This window comes from Plecotus auritus (genome assembly GCF_963455305.1).
Source record: "Plecotus auritus genome assembly, chromosome: 8".
Classification (NCBI taxonomy): Eukaryota; Metazoa; Chordata; class Mammalia; order Chiroptera; family Vespertilionidae; genus Plecotus; species Plecotus auritus.
In genome coordinates this window covers 83,437,362-83,461,486 of record NC_137782.1, presented here as the reverse complement: position 1 = coordinate 83,461,486, position 24,125 = coordinate 83,437,362, and the positions used below count along the sequence as shown (strand labels likewise).

The following is a 24,125-nucleotide window of genomic DNA, read 5'->3' as shown; positions in this document are numbered from 1 at the left end:
GCAACCTGGTAGCACCTGCCTGAGCTGTGCCTGGTATCTTGCTTTCCCAGGGCTCCCTTTCTGAATTTGCAACATAGAAAACCTGGGTATGACAAGGAGTTAACACCCCCTGCCATGGCCCTGACCAATGGGGGTCAAACCAGGAGGTAAAAAGTCCCCCTTTCTTTCCTTGCGTGGACACTTGAGCAGAGAGGCAATCGACACTGCTCCTCTGAAGGTCAAGAGGGATCAACCCCAGGTGCCCAGAGCAGTGACCAACTCCTACTTCATTCTTCCCAGCCCTGCTCTCCAGTTTTATGTGGCCACTTCCTGAAAAAAACAAAACAAAAAAACCTTCTACCTACAAAAACAAAAAACAAAAACAAAACACCTACACACAAATCCTTGTCTCAGACTGCCTTCTGGGGTAACCAGGTTGAGGCAGCCATGTTAGACAGGAGTTTATCCTACAGGCAGTCAAAGAAAGCATCTTTTTAGAAAACCATACCCACTGTCTCACAGGAAACAACAAGAGCTTGAGAGTGGGGAACAAACTCAGAAAACTGACAGCTTGATAAAGGTTCCTGTAATTCTCTCACCACCATTATGTCAGGAAGTTGTCTCAGTACAGCCCACAGAAAGAGTCCATACTCTTTCTTCTGCCCCTTTGGCTGTGGGCTAGAAAAATGGCAACTGCTATGGATCGTCTAAGATCTGGGCCCACTTCTGAGGCCATGGCATCCACAACACTGCTATTTTTTTTCCATCATCTTGTAGGCTCTTCTCGCATCTTCTAGAGCCCAGAGACTTATGGCTGTCCTCCCTGCTGGTACTTGTGGAAGTACACTAAATCTTAAAAACAAAGAATAATGTTGAAGATCAGGAAATAAATGGACCTGATGGGTGACTTGGTTTTAAAGCATTTTTGGCTTCTCTCTCTTCTGGATAAGATGTTTTTATTTTTTACTCATTACAATATGGACAAATTCCAAACTTAGTACTATCATAGCCAGAAATTTTTCATATAAGTAATACTGGCAATAACACTATACATTTGGCCTAAGGATGAAGTTCAGTTTCCATAATATAGAATTAAAAGTAAAAGTTTGCTCTCAATATTAGAGTAAGTTACCTAAAAAGGATAGCATGTATATTATGTATTGTCCATAATAACTTTAACATTCATTGTCATATATCTGGGAACAAAAGGGATACTATGTAGCCCTGCCTAAAATAGTTTGCTGAAAGGTCAGCTATAGTAATTATGCCTTAATTATTACACAGACTTAATGGGTAAATTATTAACAAAAAGATAGCAGACTATAATGTGTTTAATTCTTAAGCTAGTTAAGCAAAATAGACTCCAAATAATGAAAAAAATTTTTTATCTTATGCTAATTTTAATCAAATTTATTCTTACATCTGATAGCCATTAAATTGTAGTGTTTACTTGAAACTATTACATATTAAAAATAAGAGAAGGGTAAAAGTACTGTAACTATGGTATTTACAACATAATTAGGGTTAAATTTAATTGATTAGCATATACAAAGTGGCTTAAAAACTGTTACCATTGTCATATCTTACCTGTATATATCAGACTGACTATATTCATAAAGTTCCTTTTCCAGGTCCAATCTCTTCTTTTCACTGTAGTACAGAAAGAAATATTTTATAAATAATTATACTGATAGTAGGCTATTAAATTTAGAATATGATCGCCTTTGAAATCACACTTTTGTGAGAATGCTTCTCTGGTCTCTCTAAGAAGCAGAAAATGATGGCTGTATTTGAAACTCAAGACATAAAATTACTTAGCAGTCACCAGGGATGTCAAAAAAGCAAAGAGGATGCTAACACAAAGCAGAAAGAACAAGCTTCTCAAAGTAAATGGGGAATGCCATAAGAAAAGGCTGGGAACCAGGTTCATTCATTCAACAAGTATTTCTTGAGTACCATGATGAGCCAGGCAATAAGTAAGTTCTAGGCCTAGAGACTCAGATGGTGAACAAAGCAACCAAGAACCCTGTCATCAGGCAGCTGACATTCTAGGGGGAAGGACAGACAATAAACATACAAATACGTAAGATGTAATATGGCCAGATATCTCTGAGATGGGGGCACATCAGGACTGGACATGATGCTTCCACAAATCCACCTTGGACTAAAGACTGGTGGCTTGCTCTGCTCCCAACCAGTCAAGCTTGGGCAGAGCCAAGTGTCTGAGTTAGGAATAGGTGTCTGAAAAATAAACCTGGCCTCACTGACATTTAGTGAAGACCAGTCACCTAACACTATTACTTCAAACTTGGGGGATTTTCTTTTTATAACTTTGTGACCATGATTTGTCATTAACTGCTATTCCCTGGAGCTACCACCAGTAAAGACTTAGCCTTGATGTTCAGGTCAGTGCTGGAAATAAGCGAGGAGAAAGCTTAGCCTGCACACCCAGCCTGGGCAAGAAGCGGGGGAAACTGGAGAGGGCAGCAGCCCAAACCAAGGAACTAAGGGGTAAAACTGCTGAATGGGAAGCCATCCCAGTCTTCAAAAGAGCCCTTGGGAGGTTTACCCACAGAGGGCTCCGCATGACCACCGCCAAAGTCCCGGCTTCAATCTTGTCTAATTGAGGTCACATTGCTAATCTAAGTTAACATTAACTAAAGGCCGAAAGAGAAATCATATAATGTCTGAGAGGAAAATACTATAAAAAATACTGGGAATCAAAGATAAGGAGTCCAATAGAAGGTAAGCTCAGGTTGTTCTCTTGAAGGAAAGGGGCTGAGCCCACATTCCATTTATGAGCTCATAATTCGTTTGTTTTTCTTTCAGATAATTTTTCCTTAAAAAAAAAAAGCCCCAAATTTACTTTGTTAGCTACATGATAGGTTAAGTAAATTTCATTGTTTAGCACAAATTAACTGAAATTCTTTTAATGGAAAAATGATATACAAAATCCAAACACCTAATCTTTGCTTGGGGAATATAACCTATTCCTTAGTTGGGGGTATGCCTATGTTAAAAAAAGAATAAAAGATTAAAAGGAAAAACTTATAAAAACACAATTTTGAAAAAAATATTTTTATTGATTTCAGAGAGGAAGGGAGGGAAAGAGAGAAACATCAATGATGAGAGAGAATCATTGATTGGCTGCCTCCTGCATGCCCCCTACTGAGGATCAAGCCCACAACTGGGCTCTAATCAGAATCAAACCTGGGACCCTCAGTCCACAGGCCAACGCTCTATCCACTGAGCCAAGCCAGCTAGGGCTAGAAACACAAATTTAAAATGAATAGTTTCTCATAGGTTTTTACGTAATAAGACTGAACTTAGAAGAGAAATGAAGGAAATATGGTATAATTGCAAGTAATGAAGAATGAATGACTGGACAGTGTAAGCAATTTGTCATTAAATTACAAGGACAAAGAGACCCTTAAATGCATCTATGACCTGGTGCCCTTGGTGTCATGCTTCATATCTGTGGTGTTCCTGTCAAGAAAGTATGACCAGAGAGAAACCAAGATGGCGGCATAGGTAAACACCTAAACTGCTGCCTCGCACAACAATTTTAAAACTACAACTAAAAGACAGAACGGACACCATCCAGAACCACAGGAAAGCTGGCTGAGTGAAAATTCTACAACTAGAAGGAAAGAGAAAAGCTCACAGAGAATTGGAGGTACGGCAAAGGGGCTTTGTGCGCGCAGAGAGGAAGGGCGGCTGAGAGCCTGGCTGACTTTCTCTGGCGGAAGGGGGAAGGAAGCCTCCGACCGCACTGAACCCCAGTTCTGACTGCACTGAACCCCAGTTCTGGGCGAACCCCTGGGGACCCACGCTCTTACGGGGGGAGTCTGGACTCTCGGGCGGAGACTCGAGCTGGGAAAGGCAGAAGTCTGAAGGCGCACGCGGGCCAGTGCGCACAAAGGCTGCGGAGGTTGCCACAGGCTTTCCCTAGTGGAAGGGAGTCAGAGGATCCTGACTGCACTGAGCCCCAGTTCTGACTGCAGTGAACCCCAGTTCCAGGCGAGCCCCTGGGGACCCACGCTCTTGTGGGGGGAGTCTGGACTCTCGGGCGGAGACTCGGGAGCTGGGGAAGGCAGAGGACTGAAAGCGCGCGCGCGCGTGCCAGTGCGCACAAAGGCTGCGGAGGTTGCCACAGGCTTTCCCTAGTGAAAGGGAGTCAGAGGCTCCTGACGGCACTGAGCCCCAGTTCTGACTGCAGTGAACCCCAGTTCCAGGCGAGCCCCTGGGGACCCACGTTCTTGTGGGGGGAGTCTGGACTCTCAGGCGGAGACTCGAGCTGGGGAAGGCGGAGGACTGAAAGCGCACATGCGCGCAAGGGCAAGGCTGACAGGAAGCCAAGACTGAGACTCCACCCCATCCAAGCTGAGCACAGAGGCTCTTGCAATTTGGCAAGTCTAATCCTATAAGGCTGTCTCCAACACCGAACTTCTCCCAGCATAGACACAGCTGATCCTTACAGCCAACTGGCCCGGAGGTCAATTCTTCCCAGTGATACCAACAACAATCAAGACTTAATTACAACAAGGCTGTACACACAGTCCACAAAGGGGTGCACCAAGAGTGTCCACCTCAGGTTAACTGGGGAAGCAGACCCACTGGGCCATATTGGAAACCTAGCACAAATATCTACCTTACCAACTCAGGGAATCAGTGAAAATGCGGGGTCAAAGAATCAGATAACAAACGAAAGAAATGGAGGAAAACAAACGACTGGATATAGAATTCAAAACCACAGTTATAAGACTTTTTAAGAATATCCTAGAAAAGGCCGATAAATATAACGAGACCCTCGAAGATATGAAAAAGGACCAACTAGAAATTAAACATACACTGACTGAAATAAAAAATATTATACAGAGACCCAGAAACAGAATAGAGGAACACAAGAATCAAGTCAAAGAATTGAAATACAAAGAAGCAAAAAACACTCAACTGAAAAAGCAAAAAACAAAAAAAAAAATCCAAAAAGTTGAAGATAATGTAAGAAGACTCTGGGACAACTTCAAGCGTACCATCATCAGAATTATGGGGGTACCAGAAGAAGAGAGAGAGCAAGATACTGAAAACCTATTTGAAGAAATAATGACAGAAAACTTCCCCCACCTGGTGAAAGAAATAGACTTACAAGTCCAGGAAGCCCACAGAACCCCAAACAAAAGGAATCCAAAGAGGACCACACCAAGACACATCATCATTAAAATGCCAAGAGCAAAAGACAAAGAGAGAATATTAAAAGCAGCAAGAGAAAAACAGTTAATTACCTACAAGGGAGCACCCATACGACTGTCAGCTGACTTCTCAACAGAAACTATGCAGGCCAGACGGGAGTTGCAAGAAATTTTCAATGTGATGAATAGCAAGAACCTACAACCAAGATTACTCTACCCAGCAAAGCTATCATTCAGAATTGAAGGGCAGATAAAGAGCTTCACAGATAAGAAAAAGCTGAAGGAGTTCATCACCACCAAACCAGTATTATATGAAATGCTGAAAGGTATTCTTAAAGAAGAGAAAGAAGAAAAAAGTAAAGAGAAAAATTATGAACAACAAATACATATCTATCAACAAGCGAACCTAAAAATCAAGTGAATTAAAAACCTGAGGAACAGAATAATCTGGTGAATATAATAGAACCAGGGGCATAGAAAGGGAGTGGACTGATAATTCTCAGGGGGAAAGGGGTATGGGGGGTTCATGAAGAGATTGGACAAAAATCATACACCTATGGATGAGGACAGTGTGGGAGGAGGTAAGGGCAGAAGGTGGGGTGGGAAATGGGTGGAGGGGAGCTATGGGGGGAAAAAGGAGAAATAATTGTAATAATCTGAATAAAGATTTATTTAAAAAAAAAAAAAAAAGAAAGTATGACCAGTCTGGTCATGAAGAAATATCAAGTGGACCCAGTTGGAGGATCACCCTCTGGAATGTAAGTTGTACTCTGTGAAACTCTCAGGGACATGAAAAACAGGGAAAGACTGAGGAACAGTTCCAGACTGGCAGAGACTACAGAGGCATGGCAACCAAACACAACAAGGGTTCACAGATGGGGCACCATACTTATAATTCTAAAATTATTCAGAAAAGACTAATAATTTTAGATAAGTAGACAGAGAAAAAGAAAATGTAATAAAATGTAGAGTTGAGGAACCTAGGTGAGGGGAATATTAGAGGCTTTGCCCTACTTTCCAACTCTTCTGTAAACTTGAACTTTAGTATAATTTTTAAAATTCACCTATGACTTCTAGTGAAAAAGGACCACAGACTGGAAATCCATCAGCTCCCAAGCAACAAATTCTTTTTTTTTATTTTTTATTTTTTACAGAGAGGAAGGAAGAGGGAGAGAGAGTTAGAAACATTGATGAGAGAGAAACATCAATCAGCTGCTTCCTGCATACCTCCTACTGGGATGTGCCTGCAACCAAGGTACATGCCCTTGACCGGAATCGAACCTGGGACCCTTGAGTCTGCAGGCCGACACTCTATCCACTGAGTCAAACCGGTTAGGGCTCTTTTTATTTTTTATTTTTATTGATTTCAGAGAGGAAGGGAGAGGGATAGAAACATCAATGATGAGAGAGAATCACTGATTGTCTGTCTCTTGCACAACCCCTACTGGCTATTGAGCCCACAATCCTGGCAGGTGTCCTGACCCAGAATCGAACTGTGACCTCCTGGTTCATAGGTCCATGCTCAACCACTGAGCCACATCGGCCGGGCAACTAGTTCTTTTTAATAATGAATGTTAATAATGAACAACTTTGTTCCAGCTTAACCTTCTGTAGATACTGGTCATTTGGGCCAATTCAACAACAAAAGGAATTCCTATTTGGAGTGGCAAAGAAGGAAATTTTATTCAGTGCAAAATAGCTCAATTGTGATACAGCCTGGCTGTGAAGCTGCCCTCTCAGGAAACACAGCTCTGTTCTGCTCTTCTATTGTCTGATCCACTCTGCTCCTGCCAGTCTAGACATCTTTGATGTTTCACCTCAGCCAGGGAAACAGTCTTGGGTAGAAAGGGCAAATGAGCTCTCAAAGGAATTCAGAAGGAACCTGACTTATATGGACAGAAGTCCCCACCTCTGATCCCTAATTGGTCGATTCTCATGCAAGTGAGCACACCAAATATTCAATTTGATTGGTCCAAAAGGCACTGTCCTGATTGGTCAGAATAGAGCTGCTCTGGTTGGTTGGAGCTGCACAGCTCTGACTGGATGGGGAAAACCTCAGTCCTATTGGTTAAAATAGGATTCCAGAGACTCCTTTGGTGATTCAGCTAGCAGGAATATAGTACAGGCAGGCAGTTCAGTTCACAAGCAGGCAGTTTAGTGCAGGTCTCTCCCTGAAGGGCAGTTTGCATAAGAGGTCCCTATGTAGAAACAGCTGCTGGGCTCTGTTTTTGTTGTTGTTGCTTTAGTTTCAGCCCACTTAGCCACTAGTAGCCCTTCTTAGTAGGTTTCTTCTTTCTCATGATTTACAATACAGACATCTGCTGGCCATACTTGTTCTCTATCGTGACACTTCATACACTGAAAAGCCACAATCAAACACCTCTTGGCCCCCTATTCCAGGCAAAATAATTATAATGATTATAATCTCATCAATTCTTCAACCCAGGCCCAGTTTCTAGCCTCCTCACCCACGCCCCACCACCTCTGAATGCTGACTTTCATATATGTTTTAAATTTAAGATTTAAAACCAATAACAAGCCAGAGAAAGGTGTATTGGAGGATCCTCTTGCAATTTCTACATTTTAAATCTTTATTTCAGTATCTTTGAAACATCCAGCCCTGGGATGGGTACCCATAGTCCGTGGTTTCAGTCACCTGCATCCCCACCCCCAAACTTTTTAAGTTTTACACAGCTGGGCAGTCCTTAAAGTGTAGCCATGTTTACTTTTCTCCTTTTAAGCCACTAGTTATTCTGCGTTTGTCTCAATACCATCTTCAGCTTCACTCAACGAATATCTCAGTGTCCATTTCTGAACTATTATGATATCTCACCCTGAATCAATAACGGCATTGAAAAAACTGGGTCTGGTTAATGGGCCTCTTAAAGGAACGTTTTTATATAATTGCAAGAGTCAATTCCACTTATATGTTTCTACTATGCTTGCAGCACTATACACACTGTAACAAGTCACTTCACTAGGCTCTTTCAGATTCAATGATTGACTTTTACCACAGTGCAGAGAAAACACTGTATACAAAAAGGAGCAATTTCAGAATATAAAATCGCATCTATGTGTGACTACAGCTAAGATAATTTGAGTTACAAATACACCAGTTACAAGGGGAAAGCCCATTATTAGACCAGCTAACATTGCAATGACCTACGTCAAAGAGGGCCGAGAAAGGACAAGTTTTTTTTTTTATCTTGTACTCCTAGGAAATTTTTTATAAAGCAGCTGCGAATATCCAGGATTGCAGCCTTTAAAATTACTTGAGTTTTAAGAGACAATGGTCCTTTTGATCGCTGGGATTGGTTAAAAAAAAAGGGGGGGGCATTCAAACACTCAAATAGAAAGCAATGATACTCAGTTTGCTCTGCAAAACTACACTTTTCAACTCTTTTATTCTGAGGCTCTTTACTCTAGTGAGGCAAAAAGAAAACCTGTGGCCTTACTTTATATATTAATCAAGGCTCATTTCTGATGAAGAACTAAAGTTCAAAGAAGCTGAATGACCTACTCAAGGTGACACAATTGTTCATGGACTAGAACCCAGGTTTCCACGGTTCTACTGCAGTTTTCTCTAAATCTAAAGTTATTTGCCTCTGTATTTATTAACTATGTGTTAGAGCTAGTTACATTCTTTTAAAATAAAAAAATGAATATGCAGCCCTAACTGGTTTGGCTCAGTGGATAGAGCACTGGCCTGTGGACTGAAGGGTCCCAGGTTTGATTCTGGTCAAGGGCATGTACCTTGGTTGCAGGCACATCCCCACTGGGGTGTGTGCAGGAGGCAGCTGATCGATGTTTCTCTCTCATCGATGTTTCTAACTCTCTATTCCTCTCCCTTCATCTCTGTAAAAAATCAATTAAAATATATTTTAAAAAAATGAATATGCAGAAACAGAACTGTACTGACTTAAAAATAAAACAAACCTCCAAATCCAGAACCATGAATAGGTTATACAATTTGACTCAAATTTGTTATATAATTTCAACAGCCTCACCTTGCTAAATAGTTAAGTATTTAATGTGAAACATAAAGTGAGCAATAATAATGACATAGTTACACTTCAAGGACTATAAAGAGCCAGGTGTTCTAGCAAAGGAAGCAAAAAATGATAACTCACAATTAGTTCAAAAAGAATGCCATTTGAACAAGTAACATTTTGAAATTAGAACTTGGGCTAAGCCCGGCTGGTGTGGCTTAGTGCTTGAGCGTCAACCTATGAACCAAGAGGTCACCAGTTCAATTCCCAGTCATATGCAGTAGGCAGCAGATTAATGCTTCTCTCTCATTGATGTTTCTATCTCTCTCTCTTTCCATTCCTATCTCTCTAAAAATCAATAAAAATAAAAAATAAAAAGAACTTGGGCTAAGAGATACACATAACTAAAGGCCTGGAGTAACTTAGCTACTCTTAAAGAACAGAGTCAAAAAGCACTAATTTACAGAGCAATGTCTCATCTCTCAATTATCAGGTATGTGCAGACACTTAATACCATCTTTGAAATATCACACTGTCTACTTTTCCTGGTTACCTGGAAAATGGTCATTATTTAGTCTCAATGTGTGGCTACTGGGTTCTATATAAGACATTCATAACTCCTGGACACTAGCTGGCTGACTTTGGCATTCCTTCCTTTCATTCAACAAATATTTATCAAGCCCCTTCTTCGTGTCAGGTACTCTATCACAAGCTAAAGATCCAGTTAGATATAATTCCTGTCCTCCTGGAATTCTCAGTCTAGGCAGGGAGCAAGTCACTTAAAGCCATTATCTCGAGTGCTATAAGAATCTGAGGTCATATAAGTTAGGGAATGGGTTGTCAGTACTTGGTGCAGGGGATGAACTTCAGGAAGTGACTTTTTAAAAGTTGGAGATGAAGAGGTCACTGGGGTGGGTGATTAGTGGCATGTCAAAAAGAAAAGAGGATGTAGAAAAAGATTAAGAGGTAAAATATGATTAGGACAATTAAGGTCTATTGTAGATGCTCTATAAATATTTGACAAGAATCAAAGCTAGCATAAGATAAATATAATTCCTTTCAAAAACCACTTCTGCCTTTATCTGACATGTAATTGTTGTCATTTTAGAACAGTCATACACACACACACACACACACACACACACACAGCTCTCCTCTTCACTAAAATGATTTTGTAACTTTTAACACTCATTAAACGTGTTATCATTAGATCCAAAAATCTATTTCCTTTCAACTAATGAGATTTCTAGTTTCAATTATTTTAGGAGCTAAATAATAGTTCCAACAACTTATCTTTGATGTGATTTATAGTAAATTACTTTATAATTTTCTCTCTTATGTGCTTAGATCTTGTTTTCTGTGGTTCTCATCTTTCATGTCTTAATCAAGTTATTAATCAAGGTATCTTGGACCCTCTGGAAGCTGCACTTCTCTCGATGGAAATTTCATCCTTGCGCTGGGTATCTTATCCCCCAAAGTCTTCTCTCTCTCTCTTCTCTCTCTTCTCTCTCTCTCTCTCTCTCTCTCTCTCTCACACACACACACACACACACACACACACACACACACACACACACACGTGTTCCTGGACCTGTCATCACGCTGCATGGGTGGGACGACAATTTGAAGAGAGACTGGGGAGGAGGAGGCTGTGGATGGGACTGGAGACATTCACAAGGCTTGATCGGAATGACAGGCAGGAGAACTCCCACTCTCACTGCAGCATGCCGCCGCGACAGATCTCCAATAAGTGAGGGGTCTCTGGTAAATGTTGTCCTCCGGGCGTCACCCGGAGCGTGGGGGCGTCGCGTGCAGACCCGGGCCCAGGGAACCACGGGCGGGAGAGGGGTAAGAAACAGGAGGTAGGCGCCAGCTGACTCACGGAGCTGGCCGTGTCCCCCCCACGCTCCGATAGGCCGTACCTGTCCCGCAGCTCGAGCTGGAGGCGGCCCAGCCTCTCGTAGTATTCCGGGCTCGCCAGGGGCCAGGGCGGTGAGGAGGCCGGGAGCATGCTGCCGCCTCCGCCGCTGCTCTCGCTTCCGTCCGCCTCTGGCCACCCGGGTTTTCCGAGGCAACGGCCCCACCATGCACCGCGGGTAAACACCGTGCCCCAGAGCCGCGCAGGGGGCGGGGCTGAGAAGGGGCGGGGCGCCATGGAGGGGCGGGGCAGACGCAGGCCGACTCAGAGCCCGCGAGCTGAGGCTGCCTGCTGGTGGGGAAGCTGGCTGCGCTGTGGGCTCCTTACCTAGGCCTCTCCGTCCAGAACCCGGCGTCTTCCTTGCCCCCTTCAAAATTCTCACAGGAGAGATGCTACACCTCCAAGCGGAGCCCTTTTCTGAGCACCAAGTCAGAAAGCCTCCCTTGATCTCGCCCCCCCCCCCCCCCTCACTCCCCGAGGATGGGGGCTGGGTCCGATCTAGCCTCACACTTTTCTAGACATGAAAAAGGATTAGGGTGGTGGGTACCTGGAATGTGTGTGTAAGGAGGGAGGTAAGCTTCAAGCAAGCATAGTCCCTGGCCCTGGGACCACCTTGCCTTACCTGAAGTGGTATGGCCAGGTAAGGGCCAGAACAGAATCTGTAAAATATAGAAGCCAGGTAGGGACCCTCTGTTCCAGGATTAATAACTACTGATGTTACTTTTATTTGGTTGTTATATCAAAGCATTATACCAGAGCCACAATTTCTTACTTTAGAAACAATTTTCCACTTCTGCTCCATGGGAAGAAAACAAGATTTTCCCAATGGATTCTCTGACAAAATCAATCAATCAATTTGCCCTGGAATTTAGCAAAAAGCTAGCTGAATCTGCTGAGGGTAAAAATATTTTCTTTTTTCCTTGGGGCTTCTCAACCTCCTAAGCCATGGTGTATTTGGGCACCAGATGTACCACTGCATCCCAAATAGCCCAGGTGCTTCAATTTAGTAGAGATCAGGACATCAAATCTTATCCTGAAGGTGAAAAGGAAAACGGACTTCAACTTGGGGAAGGTTGAAGAAATACACTCCGATTTCCAGACACGTATCTCCAAAATCAACAATCCCAGTAATGCCTATATACTTAAAACAGCCAATGGGATATATGCAGAAAAAATGTACCCATTTCTCAATAAATATTTAGAAGACATGAAAGCATACTTTGGTGCAGAGCCACAGCCTATGAACTTTTTGGGAGCTTCTGACCAAATCAGAAAGGAGATCAACTCTTGGGTTGAAAGCCAGACTGAAGGAAAAATCCTAAATCTCCTACCTGATGATGCTGTAGATTCTGCAACCAGAATGGTCCTGGTGAATGCCCTTTACTTTAAAGGAACCTGGGAACATCAATTCTTACTCCAAGATACCACAGAAAAGCCTTTCAGAATAAACAAGACTACAAGCAAACCAGTGCAAATGATGTCGGTGAAAAAAAAGCTTCCCGTTTTTCACATAGAAAAGCCACAAGCAATCGGCCTTCAACTATACTATGAGAGCCGTGCCCTCAGCCTGTTCATACTGCTGCCAGAAGACATCAGTGGGCTGAATCATCTGGAAAAGGCCACCACCTGTGAAAAGTTGAGTGAGTGGACAAGCACAGGCAAAATGGAGATCTATGATGTGAAGCTGCACCTTCCCAAGTTCAAGCTGGAAGAGTCTTATGATCTCAAGTCAGCCCTAAGCAGCATGGGTATGAGCGATGCCTTTAGCCAGAGCAAGGCTGATTTCTCAGGAATGTCCCCAAAGAAAAACCTATTTCTGTCCAATCTTTTCCACAGGTCCTTTGTGGAAATAAATGAAGAAGGTACCGAGGCTGCAGCTGGTAGTGCGAGTGAGGTGGGTTTTCGAATTAAACTCCCATCCATTGAATTCAGTGCAGACCATCCATTCCTCTTCTTCATCAGGCACAACAAAACCAATACCATTCTCTTTTTGGGAGATTCTGCTCCCCCTAAGCCTGCTTCCTTCTCATCAAACAAGTAACAGAATGGATAAGAAAACACGACCCATATATCTGCTGTCTACAAGAAACCCGCCTCAGAAAAAAAGACACACACAAACTGAGGGTGAAGGGATGGAAAAAGGTTTTTCAGGCGAATGGAAATGAAAAAAAAAGCTGGGGTAGCAATACTTATATCTGACAAATTAGATCTCAAAGTGAAGGACATAACAAGAGATAAGGAAGGCCACTTCATAATACTAAAGGGAGCAATCAAACAAGAAGAAATAACTCTGGTAAACATATACACACCCAATACAGGAGCACCCAAATACATAAAAAAACTCCTGGAGGATATCAAAGGAGAGATTGACAGCAATACAGTCATGGTAGGAGACTTTAATACCCCACTATCACCATTGGACAAATCCTCTAAACAAAAAATAAGCAAAGAAACATCAATCCTAAATGACTCACTAGACCAGATGGAATTAATTGACATCTTCAGAACATTTCACCCCAAAGCCACAGAACATACATTCTTCTCAAGTGCACATGGTGATTTTCAAAGATAGACCATATGTTGGGTCATAGGCAAAGTCTCTTCAAATTCAAGAAGATAGAAATCATATCAAGCATCTTCTCAGATCACAGTGGCATAAAACTGGAAATCAACTACAATAAAAACAATCCAAAAAAATCAAACACCTGGAGACTAAACAGCATGCTATTAAACAATGACTGGGTTACCAGAGAGATCAAGGAAGAAATAAAAAACACAATGGCAACAAATGACAATGAAAACACAACAATCCAAAATCTATGGGACAGGGGAGAAACCAAGATGGCGGCATAGGTAAGCACCTAAACTGCTGCCCTGCACAACAATTTCAAAACTGCAACTAAAAGACAGAACAGACACCATCCAGAACCACAGGAAAGCTGGCTGAGTGGAAATTCTACAACTAGAAGGAAAGAGGAAAGCTCACGGAGAAGGAGTGGCAAAGGGCTGAGGTACAGAGACATGCGTGCCCAGAGAGGAAGGGTGGCGGAGTGCCTGGCTGGCTTTCTCTGGCGGGAGGGGGAAGGAAGCCCCCGACTGCACTGAACCCCAGTTCCGACTGCACTGGACCTCAGTTCCAGGCGAAACTCTGTGGACTCAGGCTCATACAGGGGGAGTTTGGACTGTCAGGTAGAGAGAAAGGCACACAGAGACTCAGAGACTCAGGGGAGGCACGGCGGCAGGGATCTGGAGGCACGAGTGTGCACAAAGACTGACTGCGGAGGTTACCACAGGCTATCCCTAGCGGAAAGGAGTCAGAAGCTCCTGACTGCACTGAACCCCAGTTCCGACTGCACTGAACCGCAGTTCAGGGCGAGCCCCTGGGGACCCACGCTCTTACGGGGGAAATCTGGACTGTAAGGCGGAAACTCGGGAACTGCGGAAGGCAGAGGTCTGGAGACTCGCATGCAAGGGCAGGGCTGACGGGAAGCCAAGACTGTCTGCTCCACCCTGAGACTCCACCCCTTCAAAGCTGAGCACAGAGGCTTTTGCAACGTGGCAAGGCTAATCCTATAAGGCTGTCTCCAGCACCGAAAATCTCCCAGTGTAGACACAGCTGATCCTCACAGCCAACTGACCTGCAGGTCAATTCCTCTCAGTGATACCAACAACAATTAAGACTTAACTACAACAAGGCTGTACACACAGTCCACAAAGGGGTGCACCAAGAGTGTCCACCTCAGGTTAACTGGGGAAGCAGACCCACTGGGCCATATAGGAAACCAAGCACACAAAGCTCCCCTACCAACTCAGGGAAGCAGTGAAAAATGGGGAGACAAAGAAACAGATCACAAATGAAAGAAATGGAGGAAAACAAATGACTGGATATAGAATTCAAAACCACGGTTATAAGGCTTTTCAAGAATATTCTAGAAAAGGCCGATAAATATAATGAGACCCTCGAAGATATGAAAAAGGACCAACTAGAAATTAAACATACACTGACTGAAATAAAAAATATTATACAGAGACCCAACAGCAGACTAGAGGAACGCGAGAATCAAGTCAAAGAATTGAAATACAAAGAAGCAAAAAACACTCAACTGAAAAAGCAAAAAGCAAAAATAAATCCAAAAAGTTGAAGATAGTGTAAGAAGCCTCTGGGACAACTTCAAGCGTACCAACATCAGAATTATGGGGGTGCCAGAAGAAGAGAGAGAGCAAGATACTGAAAACCTATTTGAAGAAATAATGACCGAAAACTTCCCCCACCCGGTGAAAGAAATAGACTTACAAGTCCAGGAAGCACACAGAACCCCAAACAAAAGGAATCCAAAGAGGACAACACCAAGACACATCATAGTTGGAGAAACCAAGATGGCGGCATAGGTAAGCACCTAAACTGCTGCCTTGCACAACAATTTCAAAACTACAACTAAAAGACAGAATGGACACCATCCAGAACCACAGGAAAGCTGGCTGAGTGAAAATTCTACAACTAGAAGGAAAGAGAAAAGCTCACAGAGAATTGGAGGTATGGCAAAGGGTCATTGTGCATGCAGAGAGGAAGGGCGGCTGAGAGCCTGGCTGACTTTCTCTGGCAGAAGGGGGAAGGAAGCCCCCGACCGCACTGAGCCCCAGTTCTGACTGCACTGAACCCCAGTTCCAGGCGAGCCCCTGGGGACCCATGCTCTTGTGGGGGGAATTCGGACTCTCGGGCGGAGACTCGGTTGCCGGGGAAGGCAGAGGTCTGAAGGCGCGTGCGTGCACGCAAGGACAAGGCTGATGGGAAGCCAAGACTGTCTGCTCCGCCCTGAGACTCCACCCCATCCAAGCTGAGCACAGAGGCTATTGCAATTTGGCAAGTCTAATCCTCTAAGGCTGTCTCCAGCACCGAACTTCTCCCAGCGTAGACACAGCTGATCCTTACAGCCAACTGGCCTGGAGGTCAATTCCTCCCAGTGATGCCAACAACAATCAAGACTTAATTACAACAAGGCTGTACACACAGTCCACAAAGGGTGCACCAAGAGTATCCACCTCAGGTTAACTGGGGAGGCTGAGCCACTGGGCCATATAGGAAACCTAGCACACAAATCTACCCTACCAACTCAGGGAAGCACTGAAAATGCGGCGTCAAAGAAACAGATCACAAATGAAAGAAATGGAGGAAAACAAACGACTGGATATAGAATTCAAAACCATGGTTATAAGGCTGTTCAAGAATATCCTAGAAAAGGTCGATAAATATAATGAGACCCTCGAAGATATGAAAAAGGACCAACTAGAAATTAAACATACACTGACTGAAATAAAAAATATTATACAGAGACCCAACAGCAGACTAGAGGAACACAAGAATCAAGTCAAAGAATTGAAATACAAAGAAGCAAAAAAAAAAAAAAAATCCAAAAAGTTGAAGATAGTGTAAGAAGCCTCGGGGACAACTTCAAGCATACCAACATCAGAATTATGGGGGTGCCAGAAGAAGGGAGAGAGCAAGATACTGAAAACCTATTGGAAGAAATAATGACCGAAAACTTCCCCCACCTGGTGAAAGAAATAGACTTACAAGTCCAGGAAGCGCACAGGACCCCAAACAAAAGGAACCCAAAGAGGACCACATAATAATTAAACACATCATAATTAAAATGCCAAGAGCAAAAGACAAAGAGAGAATATTAAAAGCAGCAAGAGAAAAACAGTTAATTACCTACAAGGGAGCACCCATACGACTATCAGCTGATTTCTCAACAGAACTATGCAGGCCAGACGGGAATGGCAAGAAATATTCAAAGTGAAGAATAGCAAGGACCTACAACCAAGATTACTCTACCCAGCAAAGCTATCATTCAGAATTAAAGGTCAGATAAAGAGCTTCACAGATAAGAAAAAGCTAAAGGAGTTCATCACCACCAAACCAGTATTATATGAAATGCTGAAAGGTATTCTTTAAGAAGAGGAAGAAGAAAAAAGTAAAGATAAAAATTATGAACAACAAATACATATATATCAACAAGTGAACCTAAAAATCAAGTGAATTAAAAATCTTAGGAACAGAATAAACTGGTGAATATAATAGAATCAGGGGCATAGAAAGGGAGTGGACTGATAATTCTCAGGGGGAAAGGGGTATGGGGGGGTGCAGGAAGAGACTGGACAAAAATCGTACACCTATGGATGAGGACAGTGTGGGGGGAGGTAAGGGCAAAGGGTGGGGTAGGAACCCAGTGGAGGGGAGCTATGGGTGGAAAAAGGAGAAACAATTGTAATAATCTGAACAATAAAGATTAATTATATTAAAAAAAAATCTATGGGACACTGTGAAAGCGGTCTTGAGAGGGAAGTTCATAGCTCTACAAGACTACTGCAAAAAACAAGAAACAATGGTAATAAATTACCTAACACTATAACTCAAAGAGTTAGAAAGAGAGCAACAAGAAAAGCCCAGTGTACGCAGAAGAAAGGAAATAATAAAGATCAGAGCGGAGATAAACAACATAGAGACCAAAGAAACAATACAAAAGATCAACAAAACCAAGAGCTGGTTCTTTGAAAGGATAAACAAGATTGATGAACCTCTAGCCAGGCTCACCAAGAAGCAAAGAGAGAGGACCCAAATAAACAAAATCAGAAATGAAAGAGGTGAAATAACAACAGACCCCACCGAAATACAAAGGATTGTTAAAAAATACTATGAACAACCCTATTCTAACAAACTGGACAACCTGGAGGAAATGGACACATTCCTAGAAAAATATAACCTTCCAAAACTCAATCAGGAAGAATCTAAACATCTCAATAGGCCAATAACTATGGAACAAGTTGAAGCAGTCATCAAAAAGCTTCCAGCAAACAAAAGCCCGGGCCAGACAGCTTCACGGGGGAGTTTTACCAAACATTCAAGGAAGAACTAAAACCTATCCTCCTCAGACTATTCCAAAAAATGCAAGAGGAAGGAACACTTCCAAGCTCCTTCTATGAAGCCAGCATCACCCTAATACCAAAACCAGATAAAGACAACACAATGAAAGAGAATTACAGGCTAATATCCCTCATGAACATAGATGCCAAAATCCTCAACAAAATTCTAGCAAATCGGATCCAGCACTACATCAGAAAGATCATACACCATGACCAAGTAGGATTTATCCCAGGAATGCAAGGATGGTACAATATCCGCAAATCAATAAACGTGATACATCATATAAACAAATTGAGAGATAAAAATCACATAGTCATATCAATTGATGCAGAAAAAGCATTTGACAAAATCCAACACCCTTTCTTGATAAAAACTCTCAACAAGTTGGGAATAGAAGGATCATACCTCAACATAATAAAAGCCATATATGACAAACCTACAGCCAACATCATACTCAATGGGCAAAAACTAAAACCATTTCTCCTGAGAACAGGACAAGACAGGGATGCCCACTGTCACCACTCCTGTTTGACATAGTACTGGAAGTATTAGCCATTGCAATTAGACAAGAAGAAGAAATAAAAGGCATCCAAATTGGAAAAGAAGAAGTAAAGCTGTCCTTATTTGCAGATGACATGATATTGTATATAAAAAACCCGAAAGACTCCATCAAAAAACTAATAGACTTAATAAATGAATTTGGCAATGTAGCAGGATACAAAATTAACGCCAAGAAATCTATGGCATTTCTATACACCAACAGTGAACTTATAGAAAGAGAGACTAAAAAAGCAATCCCATTTACCGTCGCACCAAAAATATTAAGATACCTAGGAATAAATTTAACTAAGGAGGTAAGAGACCTATACACGAAAACTACAGGACACTGAAAAAAGAGATAGAGGAAGACATAAATAGATGGAAGAACATACCATACCATGTTCATGGATTGGGAGAATCAACATCATTAAAATGTCCATACTACCCAAAGCAATCTATAGATTCAATGCACTCCCCATTAAAATACCAATGGCATATTTGACAGACCTAGAAAGAACTCTCCAAAAATTCCTCTGGAATAAAAAAAGACCCCGAATAGCCACAGCAATCCTGAGAAAGAAGAACAAAGTAGGTGGGATCTCAATACCAGATTTCAAGCTGTATTGCAAAGCCACTGTTCTTAAAACTGCCTGGTACTGGCACAAGAACAGACATATAGATCAATGGAATAGATTAGAGAACCCAGAAATCGACCCAAATCACTACGCTCAATTAATATTTGACAAAGGAGGCATGAATATACAATGGAGTCAAGACAGTCTCTTCACTAAATGGTGTTGGGAAAATTGGACAGATACATGCAAAAAAATGAAACTAGACCACCAACTTACACCATACACAAAAATAAACTCAAAATGGATAAAGCACTTAAACATATGATGAGAAACCATAAAAATACTACAGGAATCCACAGGCAGCAAAATCTCTGACATATGCCAAAGCAATTTCTTTACTGATACTGCTCCTAGGGCAATGGAAACTAAAGAGAAAATAAACAAATGGGACTACATCAAAATAAAAAGCTTTTGCACAGCAAAGGAAACCATCAACAAAACAACAAGAAAGCCCACTGCATGGGAGAACATATTTGCAAATGATTTCAAAGATAAGGGTTTAGCCGAAACCGGTTTGGCTCAGTGGATAGAGCGTCGGCCTGTGGACTGAAAGGTCCCGGGTTCGATTCCGGTCAAGGGCATGTACCTTGGTTGCGGGCACATCCCCAGTGGGAGGTGTGCAGGAGGCAGCTGATCGATATTTCTCTCTCATCGATGTTTCTAGCTCTCTATCCCTCTCCCTTCCTCTCTGTAAAATATCAATAAAATATATTTAAAAAAAATAAAAGATAAGGGTTTAATCTCCAACATTTACAGGGAACTCATGCAGCTAAACAACCCAATCAAAACTCAAGCAGATAAACAACACAATCAAAAAATGGGCAAGTGATCTAAATAGACACTTTTCAAAAGAAGACAGAAAGAAGGCCAAGAGACTTAGGAAAATCTGCTCTAAGTCACTAATCATCAGAGAGATGCAAATCAAAACAACAATGCGGTACCAAAGGACTCATATGCATGCATATAAGCCTAATCAATGGACACAACAGGGGGGTGGGGGCATGAATGGGAGGTGGGGGGTAATGGGGGAATAAGGACACATATGTAATACCTTAATCAATAAAGAAATTTTTGTCAGAATGGCTATCATCAACAAATCAACAAATGACAAGTGCTGGCGAGGATATGGAGAAAAAGGAACCCTCGTGCACTGCTGGTGGGAATGCAGACTGGTGCAGCCACTGTGGAGAACAGTATGGAGTTTCCTCAAAAAACTAAAATGGAACTCCTATTTGACCCAGTGATCCCACTTCTAGGACTATATCCCAAGAAACTAGAAACACGAATCAGTAAGAATATATGCACCCCTATGTTCATAGCAGCACAATTCACCATAGCAAAGATTTGGAAACAGCCTAAGTGCCCATCAGCAGATAAGTGGATTAAAAAACTGTGGTACATCTACACAATGGAATACTATGCTGCGGTAAAAAAGAAGGAGTTCCTACCATTTGCAACAACATGGATGGAGATGCAGAGCATTATGCTAAGTGAAATAAGCCAGGCAGAGAAAGATAAATATCACATGATCTCACTCATTTGTGGAATATAATGAACAACATAAACTGATGAACAAAAATAGATCCAGAGACAGAGAAACATCTATCAGAACGTCAAACCTCAGGGATGGTAGGGGAATGTGGGGGTAAGGGGGAGAGATCAACCAAAGGACTTATATGCATGCATGTAAGCCTAATCAATGGACACAGACAACAGGGGGGTGGGGGCATGAATGGGAGGTGGGTGGGGGAATAAGGACACATATGTAATACCTTAATCAATAAAGAAATTTTTTTAAAAAGCATTATACCAAATTGATCCCATGGTAGTATACAAGGTTTACCTTATTGATTTTAGTGCAAACAACATTTTACTACAACCCTGGAAGGGGTGGGGGGCAAAAAAAAGCATGTTTTTAGGATTTTTTTAGGTCTACCCTCATCCAGAATAGTTTTTAGAGGATAATAAAAATCCCCCAAACAATTAATGTAACTAATTATTTTCCACAAATACACAAAGTAGATGAGGCAATCATTTTGCATCCCAAATTTTTATTAAGCTAATTTTAGGAATGTCTAAAATTAAATATAATTTAACAGTAAATAGATAATTCAAAATAATTATAATTTGAATTGTATGGTTGATTTATTAATGACATTTGAAAAATCTAGATGCAGGACCCCCTTTATTAACAATAACACATAGCAAACTAAGTGAATGTTTCTAGAATACTTATGCTAAAATTATGCATTCTAAATGGTAACAGATTTTTAATAAATGTGGAGCTCTTCACTTGGAATATTTAATTTGCTAGAGTACTCTTTTGTAATATTGTTCCTAAATCCCTTTATATTAGCAGAGCTGATTACTATACACAGCTCTGCTTTGAACTACTTGGATTGCAGGACATCAACTCTGCCTAGATTGGCAAGTGTTCCAATAGGCCACAAAATGTCTTAGCTGGAAGTTAGGAAGAATCTAGCCTCACACTCTTTTCTAGACAGGAAAAAGGATCAGGACAGGTAAGAAACTTGACCAAGGTCACACAGCTGGTAATATATGTAATATTAATGACTCTAGTTTAAAAGATGGGTCCTTAATAGCCCCATTAAACAACAGCAAGGACACGCTAGCAGTCAGCAGCTGTGCGTCGCAGCAGGTTGCCTAGGACCAAACCAGAGAGGGTCGGACCTGCATTGCCACCATGTGCCCACCATCCAGATATGATTGCTGACATGTACACGTAAGGAACTGTTTGACATTGAAACGGGGACTCAGAACTGTTGGACATTGAAATTGGGACTCAAACATTTTTTGTTATTATATGTTTATTTCTAGTCTGCAGAGGCAAGATTTTTTAAAAGAAAGAAATGGGGAAAAATAGATACAGATGCAAAGAAACATTGAACAGACTGTCAAACTACAGCGGGAAGGCAGGGGAGGTTGGGCGGGGGGGGGGGGGGGGGGGGTGCTGTAAGAGATCAACCGAAGGACCGAAGGACTGTACACATGCATACAGGTAAAGGCATGTACTGGGAAGTAGGGGAGGCCGGGGGGGAAGTCAATGGGCGGGAAAAAAAGGAGACATATGTACTACTATTTGTAATACTTCAAACAATAAAAAAAAAAAAGAAAAAGAATAAACAACAGCAAGGAAAACCCTGTAGTCATAAGGATCTTAGAGTAAACCATATGAAATTGCTGTTTTTGCAGCTCAAAAACAGTTGACTCAATAAATGAAAAATTGGTTTTAAAAATATGTTGACATTATAATTTTACATTTTAAAATGTAAATACCATGCAATTTTAAAATTAAAGCTTGTATATATGAGCCTGTATACACTGAGTGGCCAGATCATTATGATCTCTGAATGCATAATAATCTGGCTACTCAGTATATATATTTTAGAGGCCCGGTGCATGAATTTGTGCATGGGTGGAGTCTGGCCAGCCTGGCCAGGGGGAGGGGACATGGGCGGTTGGCCAGCCTGCCTGCTGGTCGAACTCCTGGTTGAGTGGACAATTTGCATATTAGCCTTTTATTATATAGGATATACACTGAGTGGCCAGATTATTATGTGTTCAGAGATCATAATAATCTGGCCACTCAGTGTATATAACTGCTTGGATATTGTAGTAGTTTGCGAGGGTTGACATAATAAGGTACTGCAACTGGGTGCTTAAACAATAGAAATGTTTAGTGTCATAGTTCTGGGGGCCAGAAGTCTTGAGATCATGGTGTTGGCAGAGGATTGGTTCCTTCTAAGGGCTCTGAAGAAGAATCCGTTCCATGCCTCTCCCCTGTTTCTGGTGGTTTGCCAGCAATCTTGGGCATTCTTGGCTTGTGGATGTATCACCTTGGTTTCTGCTTTCATCCCCACATGGAATTCTCCCTGTGTGCATGTGTGTCCCCAAATTTCTCTGTATATAAGAACACCAGCCATATTGGATTAGGGCCCCATCTTCCTCCATCTTAACTAATTACATCTGCAATAACCCTATTTCCAATTAAGGTCATATTGTGAGGTACTGGGAGTTGGGACTTCCACATATTAATTGGGAACACAATTCATCCCATAACAGACATAAACATGGCAAATCATTTCATTTTTTTCAATTACTATGGAGAAATATTAGACAATGCATCCTATGCTATTGGAAAATTTGCTTTGTAAGTAGAGATGACTCAAAAGTAGAAGGTGGGTGAAAGGATGTGATGTCACATGCATGTGTGCATGTAACCTCTCCTGCCACTAAGCATTTACACCACTGGTGTAAGCATTTATTGCCTCATTTTTAAACCCCACGACAGCCTTTTGAGGGTACACACATCTAAGCAAGTGGCTTAAGATCCTGCTGCCAGAAGTCGTGCTAGAATTTGCAAACAGACTCGTTTCAATTCCAAAATTTATCCTTTCTTAGCTTTCATATCGAATGGAAGTGTAATATTCCTACTTGGCACTTAGAGGGAATACATTTCTCATCCTTTCTAGCAGTTAGATGGGTCTATATGGCCTGGTCTCACCAGTGAAATGTGAGCAGAAGTGATGCAGCCACTTCCAGGCCTGGCCCCAAAAACATTCTGCATCCTCTTCTCCATTTTTCATTAGTTGCCCAGCTAGAAACAGAAGATCCAATGGAGAACTGCGAGGCTCTGGAAGTAGAGTGGATAACTAAAAGGGCACAGGAATGTGTCTTGGGCAAGAAATAAACCTTATGTTGAGTCACTGATATTTTTGGGTTGCTTGTTTCAGCAATGGGCACTACTTTTCCTGACTAACACACAAGCCTTCTATGCAACAGTTACACAAATGCATCAAAATATCTTTTCACAACATTCTTATTGAGGATTTATATGACTATCCAGATGGTCAAAGAAACTGCAAACCTGAAACTCTGAGATTAAGAGTCACTAGAGGAGGAAAGAGGCCTGGATAGTGAAGGCAAAGC

At 41.9% G+C, this 24,125-nt stretch overlaps 1 protein-coding gene and 1 pseudogene across 5 annotated transcripts in view; one reads left to right on the top strand and one right to left on the bottom strand.

The window, feature by feature from the left end:
- Window positions 1-11,284, bottom strand: part of KIZ (kizuna centrosomal protein) — a 154,850-nt gene extending 143,566 nt beyond the window's left edge. For 2 of the 4 annotated variants that reach the window (XM_080685572.1, XM_080685571.1), the window contains exons 1-2: window positions 11,080-11,271; window positions 1,567-1,629 (exon numbers count right to left, since the gene is read on the bottom strand). In XM_080685572.1, coding sequence (XP_080541698.1) covers window positions 1,567-1,629; window positions 11,080-11,168 — 152 coding nt within the window. In that variant the 5' untranslated portion in view covers window positions 11,169-11,271. Of the gene's footprint in view, window positions 1-1,566; window positions 1,630-11,079 lie in introns of all 4 variants that reach the window. The other 2 variants (XM_080685574.1, XM_080685573.1) reach the window with 2 other exon arrangements.
- Window positions 11,285-11,900: 616 nt separating this feature from the next.
- LOC308256746 (serpin B10-like) lies at window positions 11,901-13,088 on the top strand (annotated as a pseudogene). Its single transcript has one exon. The product of its transcript is annotated as a serpin B10-like (transcript).
- The last annotated feature ends 11,037 nt before the right edge of the window (window positions 13,089-24,125 follow it).